This window comes from Nyctereutes procyonoides, unplaced genomic scaffold (genome assembly GCF_905146905.1).
Source record: "Nyctereutes procyonoides isolate TBG_1078 unplaced genomic scaffold, NYPRO_anot_genome, whole genome shotgun sequence".
NCBI classification, from domain to species: domain Eukaryota; kingdom Metazoa; phylum Chordata; class Mammalia; order Carnivora; family Canidae; genus Nyctereutes; species Nyctereutes procyonoides.
In genome coordinates, this window is record NW_026575147.1 from 18,334,025 (window position 1) to 18,355,043 (window position 21,019).

At 45.1% G+C, this 21,019-nt stretch overlaps 1 protein-coding gene across 2 annotated transcripts; it reads right to left on the reverse strand.

Annotated features, from left to right (window-relative positions):
- Positions 1 to 1,036: 1,036 nt before the first annotated feature.
- Positions 1,037 to 20,470, reverse strand: ACP6 (acid phosphatase 6, lysophosphatidic). 2 transcript variants are annotated; one of them, XM_055312381.1, is made up of 10 exons: positions 19,809 to 20,469; positions 11,558 to 11,686; positions 11,308 to 11,438; positions 10,899 to 10,978; positions 8,072 to 8,159; positions 7,132 to 7,264; positions 6,026 to 6,126; positions 3,592 to 3,687; positions 1,892 to 2,057; positions 1,037 to 1,227 (listed from the first exon to the last, which is right to left on the reverse strand). In XM_055312381.1, the coding sequence occupies exons 1-10, from the start codon at positions 20,025 to 20,027 to the stop codon at positions 1,087 to 1,089; spliced, it is 1,284 nt and encodes a 427-aa protein (XP_055168356.1). In that variant the 5' UTR covers positions 20,028 to 20,469; the 3' UTR covers positions 1,037 to 1,086. The 2 variants fall into 2 exon arrangements, with proteins under 2 accessions (XP_055168356.1, XP_055168357.1); XM_055312382.1 differs by lacking the exon at positions 1,892 to 2,057 and having other exon boundaries at positions 19,809 to 20,470.
- Positions 20,471 to 21,019: the final 549 nt, after the last annotated feature.

Genomic DNA, 21,019 nt, shown 5'->3' on the forward strand with positions numbered 1-21,019 from the left:
GGAGGTCTGAGAGGAGAGAGGGGTTTGATTCTGACACAGAAAGTTCTGTGCCTCTGGGACATCCAAGTGGTCATGAGTGTCTGAAGCTCAGATGAAAAAACCTCAGCCAGAAAAGTAGGTCTGGGAGTTGTCAACATAAAGACGGTTAGAAGTGGACAAGTTTTTTGACTGCTATTTTCCCTAAGAGGTAAAGACATTGGTGGTTTAAGATCAGTGCAAGTTTGAAAGAGATTCTGGGGAAGAATAAGAAAATTGATAAGGAATAGGAAATAGGGAGACCATCTGGGTCCTGGTAAAGGTAGAGTTCATATTCTGAGAGTGGTTCCAGCCCTCCACTGCAGAGCCCTCATCCTTGCTCCTGGAGCTACAGCCACCAGAAGCCGAGTGTCTGTCCTGCATCTTCCAGGTGGGTCTCCACAGCAGGGCTCCATCCCTGACCAGCCAGGTCCCCTGACCTTCAAGCTTACTTTCTACCTACACATAACACCCTTTCCCCCTTACTTAACTGGTTAATTCCTATTCACCTTTCCTACCCAATTCAAGATGGAACCTCCCTAGAAGCCTTTCTAAACTGCTCCCCCCCAGTCCCTGCCAGCTGGGGCTGGGGGATTTCTTCTCTGTACTCAGATAGCCCCTGATACGCCTTATCATACAGTGAAACATATTGCATTGTCATCACTGACTTACCTGCCTCTCCCACCAGGCTGAAACAACTTGAGGACAGACCCTGTTCACTTTTATAATGCTCACTATTTAGTAGGTGCTCAATATATGTTTGCAAAATGAAGACAGGAGAAAATAACTCAAGTCCCAAACCAACATTTCCGCAGGGTCATAACGTCCCCAGCATACATCATGGCAGAGGCGTCTGGCCATGGAAATCAAGCCACAAAATAGGAAATACTTCTTTGGCTTCAACATAACACCTCTCTTCCTTTCAAGAAGAGACTTCAGTAAACTTACTAGAAAGAAATAATACCCTTGCTAAAATACATTAACCCTTGTTCCTACCTTCCCCAAATATGACAGACAGAGGCAGTGTGTATAGGCATTTATTGAAAAACCAACACCTTCTGTTTGTATAAATCAGTCACTCTCCGTTTCCATCACCTGTACTTGAGAGCAGAGTGTGTGGTATTTTTCTGGGCTCAAGGTGTAAACTGACAAGGTGTTTAAGAACTTGTCCAGTGGACAGAGCCGGTCAGGACAACCTTTTGGCACCTGCTCCTGTGGAAGAGACAAAACTCAGCAGAGCCACTAAGGACCCTGGCCTGCTATTTTCTCCTATGCCCAAAGATCTGAGAGGCTTTGACCCAATGGTGTGTGCATGCACACATATAACAGCCAAGGAGGCCCCACTACCCAGTCAGCTTCTAGAGTAGGAGCACCACGCCCTGCTTGGTCACGCAAGTACTGCTTGTTGAATTGACTGGGGAGACACAGTAACATTATACCCCAAGCTGGAAGGGCGAAAGGTCTAATCGCTAAGGAGTGCTCTAGCATCAGCCCTGAGCAGCAACTTGCTGAAGCAGCCAAAGCACCCACAGCTCTGAAAGCATACACTGCCTCCCAAAGACATCATCATTAATTTTCAAAACAGGCCTCCCGGTCAGGATGTTACATCCTGGCAGAGACACTCAGGGGAAGAGGAAGGTGGTCCCGTTCCTAGGAGTCTGTAGCAGATGTGTGAGAAGGCTCAGGTCCTAGCCTGCCACCTATTTCCAGTTCTGCCTCATCTCTGGGTCACAGCTATGAGTCATTCCATTGGATCCAGAGAGCTGACCGTACCAAGGAGACTCCATTGAGCCTGAGGAGGGAGGCTTGGTGCTAAGAACGGAGAGTGGGGCTGGAGGGGCCTAACTACCACCCAGTTGCACCTCACAGGTCTTACCTCCCCACGGTAATAGAGCTGCACAAACCACTCCTTAGATTCCTGGTGCTGATAGAGTTCCATGGTCAGATCAACAGCAAATGGGGGCCATTTGTGGTCAAAAATCCCCAGGGTAATTAAGAGAGGCATGAGGGTCACATCATGAGCAGCATAGAGGTACAGCTTTCTGCAGGGAGAAAACAGTCCTCCAGTCCTTTACCTCAGGACTCTGGAGGCCAGGATGCTGTCTGCCTCCTTTAAGTAAAAAACAACACTTGCCTCAAAACCAGGTAACATCTAGAAGTCAGTTAGCCTGGTATAAAACTTCTTTGATGTAGATGGTGGGGAGAAACCTTATTCCCACCCCCATGTTCTCATGAGGAGGGATCCCCACCAGAGCAGCTCTCTTGGGCCCTTCCTGCCCACCTGCTTGCCCGCCCACCCACCTACTTGCTCCGCCCCGGGTGAGCTTTAAAGTAGAAACTGAGCATGTGTGGCTTGGCCCTACCTCTCTTCTCTCCTTGGGAGCCGCCTGTCTGTGGCAAATGTTCTTCCTACTTACAGCTGTGTGATGCGTTTAGCGAACACACTCTCCTCCTTGTTAGCGAGGCTTGTAGTTTGAGGGAACTAAGCTCATTTTGAAGGCATATTAATAAGCTTGTTCGGCCTTCAACACATTCTCCAAATGGCTTTAATCGTAAGAAAGGTGCCATTTTAATCTATATCTGCTTGTCCCTTGTATCTATCTCTTAGGAAAGATCAAGGATTTTATGTGTTGACTCCTAAGCTAGAAGACTAGCATTGGATCCTATAGTATTCGACAGATAAAAAGTCAAGGGGGGCAAGGTAGCAAGGGCCAGTTAGAAATGTATTGTCATTGCAGGTGCTGTGAAGTATAGGGAAGGGCACTGGCATATCTGCTATTATAAATCTGGCCCAAAGTTCTTGAATGTTCCTATTACCTCACTGACCCATACTATTCTGGTGCTTGTGAGTTTCTAGCTATTTTACGGTCTCTCTCTCTCTAAAGAAGGCAGCCTACAAGAGTGCTTCTCCAATAGTAGGGTGCATACAAATCCCCTGAGGATCTTGTTAAAATGCAGATTCTAATTCAGTAAGTCAGAATCTAACAAGCTCCCAGGCAGCAGTGAAGCTGTTCATCTGCAGACCACACTGCTCAGCCAAGTGCCTACGACATACAACATTCTAACTCTGTGCCTCTTAACTGGGGTTCCAGGCACTACAAAAGTGGTGATGGAAGTTCAGAAGCTAATTCCAATATTTAAAAATGCCTAGTGGATATCATACCCTTCTAAACACTCAGTGAAGGTGTTCAAACTAAACAACCTATTAAGCTGTTATATCAGTGTGACATCATAATCAGCTACTCTTTCACATGTGTTCAATTAGTAAAAAAAGAAAGAAAGAAAGAAAGAAAGAAAGAAAGAAAGAAAGAAAGAAAGAAAGAAAGAAAGAAAGAAGAAAGAAAGAAATTTAGAGTTCTTTCTTGCTAACATAAAAATTTCAAACCATGGTGGGATGGGTGCAGCAGGAAGAAAGGTAATGATGTTGTAAACATCTTTAGGACTCATGACATCTTCAACAGCTACCTTCAGGGACTGACAACCTGGTCCTTGCCCCTCTAAAACCTGGGTCCCCTCCTTGCAGCCAGAGGCCCCCCTGCCCTCAGCTGCACAAAGCAGGATTACTGTGGCAGGTACCTGGTCTTGTCTGGGGGAGTGGCAGGATCCACGACTTTCAGCAGGTTGCTCTCCAGGATGTGGAGGAACGGGCCTACTGCCATCTGAAGGCTTTCCCTATGGCGAGTAAACAACATTGAAGCAACCAGTGGGCACCAGCACTCAGGAATGCAAGCTGGTTCTGCCCTGAGGACCTCCTGAGCTGAGAAAACAAGTAACACCTGAGGGACAGAGACAGGCAGGAAGGGGAGAAATGGCACCATCTTCAGTTTGAGTGTTCTCAGTGCACGAAGACTTCCAACAATACAAGCACCAGGATATGGACCTGGTGTGAAAACAACTGCGATGGAAGTGGTAACCAGGATAAATCATGAAGAACTAGTCCTTCAGGTATAAAAGAACAAAGCTGGGAAGGACAGGGTGTAAGTGGTTTCCAAGAATTCCAGAAGGCCCTTAGAAAAGTGATCAGAATAAATAGCATCCTAATCCATGCTTCCCAGAGGCCTACCCTCCCTCTTTGGAGTTTAGACCATAAGGACATGTCTTATCTATTTGGGATTACACAAAGCCCAGCAGTAGTGCGCACAGGGTTGGTGCAGTGGCTCCATCACTTTATTTTTTTAAGATTCTATTTATTTATTCATGAGAGACACACAGAGAGAGAGGCAGAGACACAGGCAGAGGGAGAAGCAGGCTCCATGCAAGGAGCCTGATGTGGGCCTCGATCCAAGGTCTCCAGGATCACGCTCTAGACTGAAGGCGGCGCTAAACCGCTGAGCCACCAGGGCTGCCCATCTCCACCACTTTCACCCTCAGGTTTGCCACCTTATCATCACAAGGTGGTTACCGCAACCCAAAGCCTGTCATCTCACAGTGGTAAACAAAGCAGGCAGCTGTGCCAATAAGTGGCAAAAAGGCTTGGTTTTGGTGCCTCTTACCTTTTATCAAAGAGGAGGAAAAACCTCTTCCAGAATTCCCACAGCCCAATCACGGACTAATGGGAATGCGGTTGTCCTGATTGGCTTAGGCCAATCTTCTTTCGTGGTGACAGGGTAAATAAATGACCGCCTTTATAAATCAAGGAATGTTGAAGCAATGGGTGAGGAGTAGGCAACCAATACCGTATGCAACATATACTTTCCAGAAGAATGTACACAGGCCAAGCCAAGCTGGATGGCACCGTGAGGTCATCTAATTTGTTCTTGAAGAAACATCAGTTTTATGAAAGCAGGGCTAATTTAAATAGAAAGAAGAATCAGATCTTATTTAAAATGCTTTACACTGGGAGAAAATAAACTCTGGCCATTTTCCAAATCCAACCCACTTACCTATTTTGTAAATAAAGTGTTACTGGAATATAGCTGTGCCCATTTGTTTGCATATCATCTATGGCGGCTCTCATGCTACGTGGTCAGAGATGAGTAGCCGCAACAGATAATGCATGGGCTGCGAAGCCTAAAATATTTACCAAATGTGTGTGTGTGTGTGTGTGTGTGTGTGTGTAGGGGAGGGCAGTGACAATTTAGGCTGGTGGGGCCACTTCAGGAACAGATGGGGGGAAGGTGGTAAGTCATAGTGAGTGGTGGCAAGGTGTATGGCATGGCTGGAGCCTTCTGGATGCACTGACTCTGAGTGGGAGAAAAGCAGCCAGAGGTTCTTACTCTTATGTAACAGGCCCTGAAAATTCTTGAAATGTTAGCCACTTTTTTTCCCCACTCATCTCCCCAGGACTGATCCTCTTATTACCCAGCTCCTCCTCTACCAAGTTACCTATTCTCAGTGCAAGCCAAATGTTCTTAATCTATCAAAGAAAGGTGTTGTTTTCTTTTAAATTTGGTAAGAGAGAAACTCTCCATTCTGGAGACAAGAAACAGGCCTTCTAAAAACAGATCCCAGGAACGCAAAAACACTCAGGGCTGATAGGTGATCTGGCCTAAGTCCTGGCTCTGCCTTGCTCGCCAAGCCTAGGTGAGACAACCCACATCACTCAAGTCCAGTTTCTTCAGCTCTCAATCCAGGACGTGGACACTGTCAGGGATAATGACATCCCCCTCATAGCGAGAATAGGAAAATGACTTGTAAGTTGTAAACTAATGAACAAAGTGGGCAGTCATTATTTTTCTGTTAGCTGTCCCCACCCAAACACCCAAACCCTTTGAAACTTAAAGTAAAAGAGGGAAAAGTCAGTGATTATGAGAAACTCAGAGGTGAGTGGTGGCTCCTGGTTTTGTATAACAGTGAATGGAAGCACCCCAGGTCACCAGTCCCAGCTCCAGAAGTGTAAGGACTTAAAGCTGAATCCATTCAATAGGCTAGCAGAACATGGTGATTTCTACCTCAGCATATATAGAGACCCAGCTGGCAGGTGTGAACAGGCCTGGTGAACTCTCTTCCCCACATACTGGGAGGCCTGGCCAAGCATGACTTGATGCCAGCAGCTGAAGAGACTCCTCACCTGTCTTCCCCTTGGATAACATACAAGGCTGTGTCCACAGCTCTCTGCTCAATCATCCGTGCAAACCTCTTCAGTGTGGGGCAGCTCAGGAGGCTGTGCACCTGAAAGGACCACAGGGACAGTTTTACAAAGAAATGCTTCTCATTCACTGAGTTTGGCAGCTGATCAGCTTCCACAGAGCCTTCGGGAGCCTGTCTTCTCCTGGGGAGGGGTCTTAACAGCTCAAAAACCTATCCCCAAGGCTCTTCTGAAGCAATTCTTAGAGATCTGAAGACCCAGGGAAAGAAAGAAAGCTGTTTTTCCTTCCTTTCTGATGGCTCCTTACCTACTTCAAAATGAAAAACATTTGTATTTTTTAAAACCATAAAAAATAAGTAAATAAAATACAGAGTGCAGAATTCATAAATTTCTACATGACTTTCATTTTTCCCAAATGGATTTCTAAAAAGTATGCCATGTAAATACTTTATATAAACCCTCATCTTATAACCTTACACCTATTTTACCCATAAGCATGGGGCTTTTCTGCCTTCTGGGAACACTGTCATCCTGACAAGAGAGGGAAGGAGGATCCAGGTTATACTACACTTTTAGGAGTCTAGCTTTTGAATCTAGAGAAGGCTTTCCCATTGTGTGGTCTTCAGTATTTATTAGATAAAAAAGATTCTATAGCTAAATAAGTTTGGGGAAAATAGATTTAAAGATTGACCAGCTTGCTTTACATCTTAGATTCTTTAATACGCTGCTGTGCACATAGACTCTCCAAAAAGTGATATAATGGGGATTCTAAACTTTTAGACAATCCCTCCCTACACATCACCCACCCAGCCCCTGCCTGCTCATAGTATACACACTTATATCACAGGTATTCTGGAGAGCACACCTCAAGAAATTCTGATCTACAGTTAAATATCCATGCGCCTAACAAAGTGAGGAGTCTTCCCTGATTGTGCCCTATTACTCAGTTCCACACCCATTCCACCTGCAAGTCCTACCACAGTTGCCTCCACGCACTCCCCTCCACCTGGTTCTAACTCAGGAGCCAGCCTGTCCAGGTGCCTATCCCCAGATCCCCCACTCTCAGGGCTGGAGGATAGTCATCCAACCTGCTCGGCAGCCACATTGTCAAGTAGGCTGAAGAAGTCCACTCCATCATTACTGGTGATGCCCATCCCTTCCTTGACCTTTTGCAAATCCTCTGAGATTCCTGGCTGCAAAGAGGCAGCCTTCCTCCGTCCTCTGCCAAAAAATAAAAAGTAATCCCATATATTGTAAAGTATATCTCATTCATCATTTGGGATTTTATTTATTGCTCAATAACAAGACGTTGGGATTAGTTGGTATTATTCCCATCTTACACGAGTCAATTGGGGTTCTATGAGTTCAAATGACTTATGAAAGTAAGTTAGCAGGTACCAGGGCTAGAATAAAAGCCTGGATTTCCAAATTCCACTCTAGCATTTTCTTCTATTATACCAAGAACAATACAACCATGGCCTAGGTCTGCTTGAAAACAACATTCTCTCTCTCCTGTGGAACACAGTCTTCACACAGCCCTGAAACATCTGAACACTGTAAAGCGTCAACAGCTCAAGCCAATCTATTCTACAGGGCAGCAAATTAGTAAGAGATGGAAAATCTGTGTCTTCTGCTTGCCCACCTGGATTTGCAGTTCAACCGCTGGCTTAATCATCTTTTACTTAACCTGTCAGTGTCTTCATCTGCCTCTTCTGAGAGCCCACAATGGTCAAGATGACAATGGTTTATAAAGGCAAACTCCACTCAGGCTGTACATACTATCTCTCCAGCCCAGCACATGGCTATTCTTAAGCTTGCTGTACCTTCACTATGAGTTTGTCACTGTGAACAAGAGCTTCTTCATTTCCTGGACAGCAATGTCAGGACTTACTGTAAAGCAATCCTTCCCGCCCCTTATCCACCAACATGGTAACCCTAGGCAGGCCCTGCGTTCAGGCAGAGTCTGCCAGCAAAAGTGGTAAAAGACTGTCTGTTCCCCACTGATGAGCAAGAACCCAGGACAATTACCTGGTTCTTTCCTGCAGGTTCCAGCAGTTTTGGTAATTGGGGTACAAGACTTCTGAGCTTGCTTCATCAGTGTGGATGATGATGGGTCCTGGAAGGAAGGTGAAAGCACAGGCAAAAGAGACTTCAGCTTGTTCTTCCCAGCATCTACCCACTCTCTTCTTCTCTGGTCTGCTTCAGGGAACAGATCATCAGGGTTATTCCTTAAGGACAGTAACTGCCTTCAATATGCCCTGGCCTTGCCAACAGCCAACAGAAGGTCTTCTATGGTCTGAGAAATGGAGAAAGCAAGTAGCAGCCTTGTTCTATCTGGCACAACCCCTCCTATTGGGCCATGTATAGACTAGAGTAGGCACAGACTTGGATCAGAGCAGCACTTCCCTGACCCATTCCAAAAGATTCCTGAATAAAGGCACTAGCAGCACTTGTGCATTATAACAAAGAATGGGCTGTCCCTGACTCTATCAGAACTAGGTGACTTTCTTGCTTTTCAAAGTCCAATCCTATAGACCAAAATGGTGACTTAGCACATGGCAATCTAAGAAAAGTGACTACAAGGTCACAAATCCTGTCAGCCCCACAGCCTTGCCCAAAAGGGAAGCCAGGTTTCCAGGTGAACTGCCAAGAACCACACACGTTAGACTACAAACAATGTTTCTTATATAGTTGATCCTTGAACAACAGGGGTTAGGGTCACTGATCCCTACCCCCTACAGTCGAAAATCCATATATAACTTTCGATTCCCCAAAAACTTAACTACTAATAGCCTACTGTTGACTGGGAGCCTTACTAGTAACATAAATAGCTGATTAATCCATATTTTGTATGTTATATGTAGTACATTACTGTATTCTTACAATCAGGTAAGCTAGAGAAAAAATATGATTAAGAAAATCTTAAGGAAGAGAAAAATACATTTACACTTCTGTACTGTACTTATAAAAAAAATCATGTGTAAGTGTACCCAAGCAGTTCAAACCCATGTTGTTCAAAGATCAGTTGTATACTTCACAGTAGCTCGCTACTGCTCAGAGCTCACAAGTATCTTTATCCTCTTTCATCAATACCCAGAGAAGGTGCTCTTATACCTTCCCATGCTTTGCCCTGTGCCAGACAGGTACATAGTGAAGGTACAGACTGGTAGCCTCCCTTTCTACATAACTCAAGCCTGACCTTCTCTGATGGCAAAAGAAAGCGCCTCTTCAGCAGCTCTCTGGAATTCACTGAGGTCGATATGTGAGGTGATTAGATGAATTTTTTTTTTGATTAGATGAATCTAAGCCCCAAAGAGCTAGTATTCTCAAACAAATTATTCATAGTCAAAACTCCCAGTAGCATATGGTAACTTTATTAAATTCAGACACCACTTTGTTGATCAAATAATCAGGGGCTCTCTCCAAATATATGTCCTCTGAGCAACAGAGCCATAAAGGTGAAGAGTGTAGATTCTGGAACCAGACTGCCAGACTTTGAATCCCTGTTTCACCATTTACCAGCTTTGTGTCCCTGGGACTCTCTGTGCCTTAATTCTCTTATTTGTAAATTAGGGATAATATTACTTACATCATAGGGTTATTACAAGAATTAAACAAGTTAGTATATACAAAACTATTAGAAAAAGGTTTGGTACATGGTCAAATTAGAGTCCCAGGATATTTGGGTCCAGTGTCTAGTGATGAAAAACCACTTCCCTCTCTGCTGGGAACAGGAGGCAGTCTCGGTCTGAGACCTGCCCATAGGTCAGGTTGTCTCCAAGAAACAGCTTTCCTATTCCAATTGTACTTTTGGTGTTTCTGAGGAGAGGGCATTTGCCTCTTAAAAGCTGGGCAAGTAAGAGTTTTCAGAGGCCAGGCACTGTGGACTATTCCAAAGCTCAGGGGCTCCTAGGAAGTAAGAGGAAGCCCATTCTGTTTGCTTTATGTTACTTAGATACATGCTGCTTGTGTTCACTAGCCAACTGTAGCTGGAATTAGCAGCTGTACCCAAGCCGGAGTGGGGTAAGGCCAACCTCCTCTGGCCTGGAGGTTTCTATTATCTTACATGGTTTATTTTTCTAAAGGCTGATGAAAATCTTGTATCTATTTGAGATACTGCTAAAGAAGCTAAGCAAGCACCTTTGCCTTACGGCACCATTTTGATATCGGTGAGGTCATGTTGACATGAAACTCAGACTGGCAATTAAATGTAAATTTGCATCAAGTACAAATGACAAAATGCAGCTCCATTTGATAGTCAAAGGGCCTCAGTACATGAGGTCCATGAGGGAAAATAACAAATGCGGTCCTTGGTGGTGAAAGGTTGGGTACCACTAGCTGTGATCATTCACTAGTTGAACATGTCAAAACCCAAACACAACAGACTTTCTCAATGAGGAAAGGCTGAACAGAATACTATTAATACCATCTGGGTCATGCTGTGGATTATCATCACCACCAGAGCAACAGTAGTAAGCTGGGGTCCCAGCTAAGTGTCCCTCCTGCCCTCCTTCCTTTTCAAGCAGTGTCTTACCTAAGCAAAAAGTCCCCATATGTTTCACAAGACCTGACTAGGGTTGCCTCATGCAGGCTATGTAGCAGCTTAAGGGGAGAAGTCAGGAGCCAGAGGCACATCAGTATGGCTGATGCGTCACTGCAGATGTGTGGGTCAGAGAGGTAAGGCAGCAGAAGGCCAGGCAACAGAGGACTCATGAGGATAGGTACACCACAGAAGCCATGTACATAGGAGAGGAGAAACCAAAGGAATGGGTACCAACAAAGAGGGCAAGGAGGGCTTTGGAAGTAAGAAAGCTCCTCTGGGATAGGGGCTAACTTCTAGACTCCAAATTCAAACCTTCTTTCTGACATTGGAAAAGCCCAGCCAGCAAACACCGGGTAGACTCCAGATTCCGATATATATTAGTGGAACGGACACTGGAAAAAAAAAAAAAAGGTAGAGACATTCATAAAAGGACATTCATATATTACTTTATCCTACAGAGTAGCTGAGAGGCTTTAAAGATCACATAAGGGGAGCTATGGGGGTGGGAAGAATCTCTGTGGGATGGCTGCCCCAGGGAAGGGACCTGAAAGCCAATGAATGTCACCTCCATTGACCACATGTTCACAGGATCCTATTATACAAGGGTAACAGCCCCTAACTATGTTGGGTGAGAATGGGAATCATCTGGGGGGGTCAGTACAGGTTTCTTAACGCTTAAGACCTTCAAGTGGGTGCAGCATCCCTTTTTTGAGTGACTCACAAGACCTCCAGTGGATTGAAGGTTGGCGAAAGAAAGGGGATGTCCTCCACATAGTTCTTCCTCAGCCTCTCTCCTAGGGCAAACATCTGCTGCATGCCCACATTAGTCAGCTGTCCAGCAAACATGCCCCCCTAATATGGGGCAGAGAGATAGAGAAGAATGAAAATACCTCATAGCCTGCTAAACTCAGCCCAGAGAAAACCATGGAAACGTCACAGTGAGCTTCCCAGAGGAGGGAAGCATTGCTCACCTTCAGTTTGGTCTCACGGTATTGAGAGTCGAAAGGAGAATGCGGTTTTGGGCCACCAGCTAGATTGGTGATGGTGTAATCAAACTGAGTATGGGGTGGGACCTCTAAGAGCTGGAGATTCCACTCTGCCTGTTGTGACCACAAAAAACAACACATTGTTTAGAAGTTTCTTGAAACTTATAGCAGTAATATCCAGCAGCACTTGGAAGACATAGCTGGAACCACAGACACTAGCTAGACCCACAACTTTCGCACAAGAAGGAAAGAAGCTAACTCTAGAAAAGACCGTAATTTAGTACTCCAGGGATCCTTAGCCCAAGTCCTGTTATTGCTCCACTAGTCCTCACTGTTAAGATGTTGCTCTGGCACTGAGCCCAGACTCCAATAAAGGAGAGAAATGGCCGGAATGCCTGGCATTCAAATACTTGGTAAATGAATGAATGAATGAACAAATGAATGAATATAATATAATGTCAGTGAGCATACATTTGTAAGAATTCCTTAGGAATCAATCTGCAGGTTTCTATGCATCCTGCCCTCAAGGGCTCTACTTAACATCCCCTGTAACTACCACCTATTTCCCTTCCTCTCATCCAATTTCTCAAGCAATTGGTTGCCCCCTAAGAAACCTTCACTTCTTCACCATCTTCCTTCTCTCCTTAAGAGAGACCTGGCTCCTGCTCCACTGTACTGTAATGGTTTCGAAATATCACAAGTAGCCATACGTCTCAGAGCTCCAACTGCCCATGAAACTCTTACACTCATTGAGTCAGATGTGATGACTTCGATTTTAAAAACAAGTCTTTTCTTCTTTCCATATACCAGCTTCTCATCCCAACATATTATGTATGTCACTCGCAATGATACCACAGTTATCCTAGGCTCCAAAACTCAAACCTCACTCTCCACCAGTCTTGCACTAAACTCTATTGATCGCTGTCTAGAAAAAAAGTCACTCCCAAAAGTCTTTTATCTCACTGTCACACTGTAAAATCTTATTACACAGATTATCTTCCCCCTCACCCCCATGAATCCTGCTAAGTCATTTTCATCATATCAATAGCTTTTTTTTTTAAGATTTTTTTAAGAGTTATTTATTCATGAGAGACACAGAGAGAGAGGCAGAGACACAGGCAGAGGGAGAAGCAGGCTCCCTGCAAGGAGCCTGATGTGGGACTCGATCCTGAATCCCAGGATCACGACCTGAGCCAAAGGCAGACACTCAACTGCTGAGCCACCCTTGGTGTCCCTGTCCCAGTTCCTCAATAGTTTTTTCCTAATGTTTCAAGCGATAAGCACTTGGCATTCCAGGGCTTCTCTACCTTGGCTCAGCCCCTGTTCCCAGCTGTACTGTCACTATGCCTCTTTCCTCCCCTCCCCAGACCAGATCATGCCCACTGCTTCCTCTGCATCTTCTTTTAGCTTGCTTCTCCCTTGCTTGTAGGGACTCCTATCCCTACTGTCCATCCATTTTCTCTTCAAGGTCCAGTGATAGCTCAAGTCTTACTTTTCATCAGTGACTACTCCAACTTTTAGTGGATTGTCTTCTTACCTGAATTCCTACAGCACTTAAAATCATAAGAACCATATTTAAGTCAATTCCCCACTACTTTGTTTTGTTTTAAAACTAACATTTGAAAACTTCCCTATGTCATGCATCATTATATTTATCTTGGTCTCTCCCAGAAATTCCCAGGAGAGCAGCACTGGGAATGTCAGGTTCCTTTCACACAAAGGAAACCCCGATCCTTTCAAAAGGCTTTGTCTCACTTCCACCTGTAGCCAATCCCCCAGACCTGAACCTCTTCCCCCAGGGGTGCTACAGCAACTGACATCAGAAGACTAGGTGTTCAGAGCACAGACCTTCTTCCCAGTGTCTTTTAATCCCAGTTCCTTCTTTCAGAGTTCTGACTCTCCCTGCATAAATCCTTCAATGACTCACAAATACATGATGGCCCTTGCCTCCCCCCTGCCCCTACTTCAACATTTCTTCCCTGTCCTACACACTTAGTCTCTAGCCATATAACTTTGTTTCCTATAGCACCGTCCTCACACTTCCTGGTCTTTCAACCTCATGTTTCTTCTACCTGGGATTTTCTTTCTCCTTTCATCTGGAAGGATTTCTGCTTATTCCACAAGACAGCTTAAATGTTCCCAGAAACTGTGACCATGGGCCCATGCTCTCAGCCTCAGTGGCTCTTTTGGTAGCCTTTACCAAACTGTATTAGAAGAGCTCCATTACAAGTCCGCCCTGCTCAGCAGTCCTGCTCTGAGAACAGACTGGGTTGTCTATTTACCACTGCATTTTCAAGCCCCAGCAAAGAACTTGCCAGACCTTTGTGGAAGATACAAAGATGGAAAGAATATGACCCTGCCTTTTCTGGATTTTTAAGTTAGTAGAGACAGCAAGCTATGAATGTAAACGATATAGCAGCACTAATACAGAAACTACAAGAAGAAGCCAGATGAAGGCCACAGCTGTTCAAAGACAAGAAAGACCTTCTCTTCTGGCTGGGAATTCAGGAAAAGTTTCATGGCATGAGTGGCCTTAGAAGTGAAGAGAGGATTTAGACGAGCAAAGACCAGGACTTGAGAATTATTCTCAAGGTAAGGAGGTAGGTAAGGAGAGAGTAGTATTCAGCATTCCAAGAATAGGTAAAAGTTTGAGCAAGGCAGAGATGGCGAAGAATGCATATAGGAAAGAAGTGGTTTGGTTTGCCTCAAACTAGGAGCAGTTTTCAAACTTTTTAATTAGCAAATACCAAACAGAGTTTGACTTTAGATTTCCACAAAGGCAAAACCTAGAGTTCCTCTAGTTGAAGTAGGACTGGGAACACAGAAGCCCAGCCACTCAGCATCCCCCTAGGCCACAGACTCCAAAGAATAGTTGGAAAACCAGCAGCACAGATCACCATAATTGGAATGGGAAGACTGATGCAGAAACCAGTTTCAAGATGTCTGCAATAGAGCTGATGAGGGCCTAAGGCCTCATCTAAGGCAGTAGAAACAGAAGGGATGGACACAATGCATGTGAGTCAAACCTGGCAAGCAAGTAGATAAAAGTTTTATTTGGGGGCTATGTTGGTAGGTCAACTTGGAAGAATAAAGAAAAAAATTACTTCGATTTTGAGGCTGGATGCCTAAGGTGACAAGAGGTCCTCCATGACTAAAACTAAGACCAGCACAGAAGACCATTGACAAGCTGAGTTCAGTGTTGGACATTTTAAATTTGAGGTACCTCCTTTGTGTTCCCAGGGCTTCCGGCATATTCCCATAGTTGGAGTCTCTTTTCTCTCTGCTTCAGCACATCTTAAATTCTTCTTTTTTTTTTTTAGAGGTTTTATTTATTTATTAATGAGAGACACACAAAGAGAGGCAGTAACACAGGCAGAGGGAGAAGGTCCCCAGGACCCCGGGATCACGCCCTGAGCCAAAGGCAGATGCTCAACCACTGAGTCACCCAGGCGTCCTGTACATTTTAAATTCGTTTACAGTCAAGACTGAATTATCCACCCTTGTAAGTCCAGTGTCTAGCCCAGGTCCTGACACCAAGTCAACAACAGGGCCTATTCAGCCTCACTAAGAAATCTCCTGGGGAGCCTGGAGAGCTCAGTTGGTTAAGCATCTGACTCTTGATCTCAACTGGGTCATGGTCTCAGGATTGTGGGATCTGAGCCTGTGGTGGGCTTCTTGCTCAACAGGGAGTCTGCTTAAGATTTTCTCTCCTTCTCCCTCTGCTCCTCTCCCTGCTCTCTCTCTCTCTCTCAAATGAATAAATAAATCTTAAAAAAAAAAAAAAAGGAGAAGAAAAAAGAAATCTCTTCCTGTTAAGGACATCTTCCAACAGGAGGTTCTTTGGCGTTTCCCAGAAGATGACTCCTGGAAGTGCAGGTCATGTCAAAGCTACAGTACATGTTTTTAAAATTTGAAGAACAGATGATACACCAGTTCCATACATGGTGTCCACCCCCCAAACAAACTCTCATTCTCACTCTTGCTCTTCAGCTTCAAAGTTAGTGGCAAAGACTATAATTTTACTTACTTATGCCCCATTTTCAAGAACTTAAAGTAGATGATAGCAATACCTAAAATATAGTAAAACAATCAATTCAAAGTAGGCAAGAAAGACAAAAGCAAACAAGTATAGGGACAAAAATTGGACACAGAAATAAAGTTTCTCAAAAATGTACCCTATAAAGATCCATATACTTAATTGTAGAGGGGGCAAAGATTCAGCACTAGGCTCTCTGGCTTTTATGTAAAGGAGAAACTCCCATCAGCTAGACAAGCCTAAAGATAAAAGCAAGACAACTGTTCAGAAGAAGCACACCACTTCTAATGCTAACAGACAAATTCCTCCCAAGGGTCCTCATAAAGAGGATAGAGTAATATAATGAACATCTTTTCAGTAGTCACAGCAATGAGTTCTATGGGATTGTTTCTCATAGTTTCCTCAACACAGAATGATGACATCTCACCAAAGCACATTTCTGTGAAGATAATACTATACTAGGATTGATAGGCTACATTCCAGAGGTAAAAGAAAAAATCTACATAAAAATAAACAAAACCTTTCTGGGTGTAGATTTTAGAATAAAGCAATGGGCAGCGGTGGGGGCGGGTACCTGAGTGCTCAGTTAGTTAAGCATCTGCCTTTGGCTCAGGTCATGATGGTGGAGTTTGGAGATAGACCCCCATGTCGGGTTCCCCGCTTAGTGGGGAATCTACTTCTCCCTCTCCTCCTCCCCCTGCTTATGTGTGCTCTCTCTCTCACACAAACAAATAGATAAAATCTTTAGAATAAAGCAATGGTTTTAAACCATGGCTGCAGACTGGCGTCACAGAAAAGTTTTTTTGTTTTGTTTTGTTTTGTTTTTTAAGATTTTATTTATTTATTCATGAGAGACACAGAGAGAGAGAGAGAAGCAGAGACAGACGCAGGCTCCACGCAGGATGCCTGACATGGGACTCGATCCCAGGTCTCTAGGATCACGCCCAGGGCTGAAGGCGCACTAAACCGCTGCCCCTGAAAAAAGTTTTTTAAAGAAACTGATGCCTGGCCCCATCCTGAGCTCATCACATCTGGATATCCTGGGGCTGGTTCACTTTTTAAATGCTATCTAGTCCAGATAATCCTAACGCTTTACCAGAGAGGCTGTTGCCATGTATGGATGCTCTGGTCCAATTAAATCAGAATTTCCAGGAGGGAGACCGAGCATTAGTATTTTTTAAAACTCCACTGAATCCAATGTCCTGCCAAGAACGAGCAGTTAAGAACACTGCTCCAGAGGAATGGATGGACTTAGACATATCCTTCATGCACTGCTTCCTGAATACTGCTTCTCTTAGCTGATTACTGCTTCTCTTAGCTGAGCTTTGGGTATTAAGTAACAATGAGACTGACAATATGCTTCCCAGCTTGCCTACATTATCAAATAAAAAGGAACCCAAATCCCTTAATCAATAGTGTAGCTAAGCTGGACTTTGTTTTATAAAAACAGAAGAACCTGCCTGAGTTGGAGGCCATCTTGCCTAGAGGTGAGCTGAAGGAAATCTGAAAGCAAGGTCACATTTATCTTGTGAATGTGGACTTGGATCTAATCTAATGATCAGAAAAAATAACCAATCAAGTTCCAAAGCTTTATTTCTCAAGCACAGCTAAACGAAGACAATTCAACAGTCATTCAAGTCTAAAAAAAACAACTCCATAAAAGATCTAACTTTCGGGGTGCCTGGGTGGCTCAGTCAGTTAAGTGTTTGCCTTGAGCTCAGGCCAGGATCCCAGGATCCTGGGATCAAGTCCTGAGTTGGGCTCCCTGCTCAGCAGGGAGTCTGCTTCTCCCTCAGCCCCTCACCCCTATTTGTGCTCTCACTCATTCACTCTCTCAAATGAAAAATTAAAAAATCTTTTTTAAAAAATCTACTTTTAAACAATGCTACTTTCTTAATATCTGTGAGATAACTGAATGACTTGTCACTTTTGTTCATCTATAAACCAGTCACAAGTCTGTATACATCTACCAAAGGCAATTTTAGTTTTAGAATTGTTGCCAGGAAGTCCCTTCTGACTACAGTTAATAGCAGAACCAGGAAGATCAGAAAAGCCCAATAACAACTTCTATCAAAGTGGATCTTGAAAAGAAAACCTTAGAGAAAATATCCAGAAACAAGTTACAGGAAGCTGATGACACCCGCTCACAGCCTAAATTGAAAGAGAGCTGGTTCCACCCCTGGTTTTGTTTTAAGATTTTATTTATTTATTCATGAGAGACACACACACACACAGAGAGGCAGAGACACAGGCAGAAGGAGAAGCAGGCTCCATGCAGGGAGCCCGACGTGGAACTCAATCCCGGGTCTCCAGGATCACACCCTGGGCCAAAGGCAGGTGCCAAACCACTGAGCCACTCAGGGATCCCCCATCCACCCCTGGTTTTTATGCACACAGCTTTATATGAGATAATCAAAGATGTCTAATGCATTTGCCTGAAGTCTGAGAATGTGAAGAAGCAGGAGAAGTAACATGCCTTCTCTAATTGCAAAGCAAGGACATGGACTTCACATGCTTCTTATTTTGAGGCTACATAGAAGACTAATGATGATGGCGTTCTCCTGAGCTACAAACTGCCTCTTCCAATATAAAGGCAGAAGGTACCCTTCACACACATACTGACTCAGGATAAAGTCCTAAAAGAATCTAAATCTTTCTCACCCCCTTAAGGAAGGATATATACTGTACAAACTAGGTCCAAGCCTAGACATTCAGACTTTTATTCTCTTGCTACCACTGATAGCTTTGACTTTAACATGAGTCTTCTACCCTTATATGTTATTTTCCAGATTTTCTGTAACAAGAATAAATGGAGGAGAGTGAGTGCACATGAGATGTGTTAAGTACAAAAATCATAAGGAAAATTTAGTGACGTAATACAAAAAGGCAGAGTAAGGGATTGAAAAAGCATCAAAAAGAAAGGAAGGAAGGGAGCCCAGGGCAGGAGGAAAGGAGGGAAGAAGAAAAAAAAAAAAAAAAAGAAAGAAATTCCAATACCAAATAGAAAGTGGTATAGACATTCAGAAAGGCTAACTAGAAATCTGGTAGTAGAATTAAGTGCCTGCCAAAATGTATTTATTTATGTGGGAAGTGCTTTAAAAGTTTGAGTTCATGTAAAAAACAAAACAAAACAAAAGTTTGAGTTCATGCGTGGCCAGCTTTAAAAAGTAGATTTTCAGTTGTAGGGTGTGAGGACACAACTCTAAGGGTTTCTGGAAAGCCAACTATGATCATGAAGAGTATGATAAATATCAGGTTTGGACATCCGTTGAACATGCTCCAACATTAAGCTGGAGGATCAATAATACAAAAGCAGTCCACAGTTAAGTGTGACAGCTAGGGGCCTGAGGATTTCAGATTGCCTCTTTACCCTCATCGGGAAGCCAGTTCTTCAATTACAGGCCTGCCCGCTATCAAAGGTCAGAGACCTTCACTGCTTCTCCCCAAAAATCAAATCCAGGAAGGTTAATCACTTAAAAAAAATAATTATTTGTGCTTTAGTCATAATTATCCTCACAATACCAGTTAGATCTTGAGACACAGCCACAAGACTAGCCAATTTTTTAAAAAATCCCTTCCACAAAAGTTTTAGACACCCAAAATAGTAAAGGAGAGCCTCAAGATACAGCACTTAATTGTAACAACAACAACAACAAAGCCTTCAAGGGATCCCAAATGGTCTCCAGCAAACCCTGAGAAAAAGCTCCTGTAAAGTCTGTTCCCAAAGATGTTGAGCTCTGTTATCCACTGTGATCCCAGTTATGGTGGTTCCTGCAACTCTCCACAACCTTCAAAACCATCACACAGAAATGCACTACACTTCTGTTCTCAAGTTCACCCCCAATACCTGTTAAAATGCAGAATCTCCAGCCGACCTCACACCTACTGAATTAGAATCCTCATTTTAACCAGATCCCTGGGCGATTTAACTAACAAGCACCCTAAGCAGCGCAGTGCTACCAGCTGTGCTACACCACAGCCAGGAGGGGCACAACTGGAAGGTCCTCGAGGAGGAAGGGGACCTCGGGGATACCAGGCCAGGACCTCTGCTCAGAGCTGGGGGCGGAACTGGCTAAGGCAGTTTTCCCTGGGTCTGGACCAGCGGGAACCCAGCTCAGTGAGAGTAAAACTCCAAAGGTGAGAGATCGGTCGACCGCACGGTCCTCGCCGCAGCAGCCCCCGCCCAGGCCGACCTCTCACCTGCTGCTTCTGCGGGAGCGGCTTGAGGGGGCTCCGCGCCCCGTGTCGGAACACTACTTGCACCATTTTCAGCTCCAGCTGACTCCGGTCGACAGGCTGCCGACCGTCAGGCCCCCGCGGCTCGGCCCGGGCCACCCGCCGCTGGTGCACGCAGTAAGCCAGCGAGGTCAGGACGCCCACCGGGACCCACGTGCGCACGCTGAAGACCCCGGTGATCATGCCGGAAGCCCCGGGGCGGCCCTCCGGGGTGAGGCTGCACAAGGCCAATACACACTCCCCGCCCGCTCCGGGGCTCAGCGGCCGCCTCCAAGGTCCCGGGGACCCGCGGGCGCGCACATCCAGCGACTGCTGCGACTCCCGGCCCCAGAGGGAGCCCCCAAGCGGGAGCGGAGCGGGAGAAGCGGAGGCGGGAGCAGCGAAGACTCCCTGGGAGTTTTAACTCGGGTCGGGGTTGGCAGCTCCCGCTCTGCTCCTTATCTTTCGCCCTCCAGGGAACCGTAAACTTGGACTCCAAGTTCGGCCTCCAGGGCTCCGAAGGCACGGGAACCAGCCCTGAGTTCCTCGACGGCAGAGACTCCACGAACGCACACAACTGGATTCCACTTTCTTGTCAGCAAGCTCCCACAGACCTCTCCCCCCGTCCGAGGACGGTCCCAAGTGGATCCGCGCACAGGAGCATGGGAAAACGAGTCCCGAGGTGTCGCCTGCTTCGGAGGTCTACGTTTTGAGAACTACAACTCCCATAAGGCTGCGGGCGGCGGGCCCTGGGCTGGAGGAATTTACTCGCCCGGGACCTAGGACCTCGCTCCTCAGTCCCAGCGGGTGCAAGTCTCCAGGACTGGGTGCCCAGAGTAATAGGAGCAAATGCGCGAGTTTTCCTGGCCGATGGGGTAGGAAGAGGGAAGGCTGGGATAGATTTGGGGGGCAGAGGGGAGTAATTTAAGTCTAAGGAGTGTAAGAGATTTCCTTGAAGTCCTGGAATCGACGGTCGCTGAAACTAAGAGCCCAGACGCCAATTTACTGAGTGATTACCATTTGCGAAGGGCGTCACTAGGCATTTTATATTCAATCTTCACCTACTCTACCCCTTCTAATTTTAAAGAGGGCTGAATTGTCGCAAACATGTAGAACTTTAAGCTCACTGATGTGTTTACTCACATCCATAGTATTTCTTGTGGGAAAATCCGGGTCTTGCCTGTGGGTGTCCCAAT

Bases quoted from the DNA above. Each gene is read 5' to 3' on its own strand.
- ACP6 (XM_055312381.1), bottom strand. From the start codon at position 20,027: ATGATCACCGGGGTCTTCAGCGTGCGCACGTGGGTCCCGGTGGGCGTC. The intron at 8,160-10,898 runs GTTTGAATTTGG...CCTTCCTTCCAG, and splicing joins TTTCCAATGTCAGAAAGAAG to GACCCATCATCATCCACACT. The intron at 2,058-3,591 runs GTACCTGCCACA...TTCTCCCTGCAG, and splicing joins ACTCCCCCAGACAAGACCAG to AAAGCTGTACCTCTATGCTG.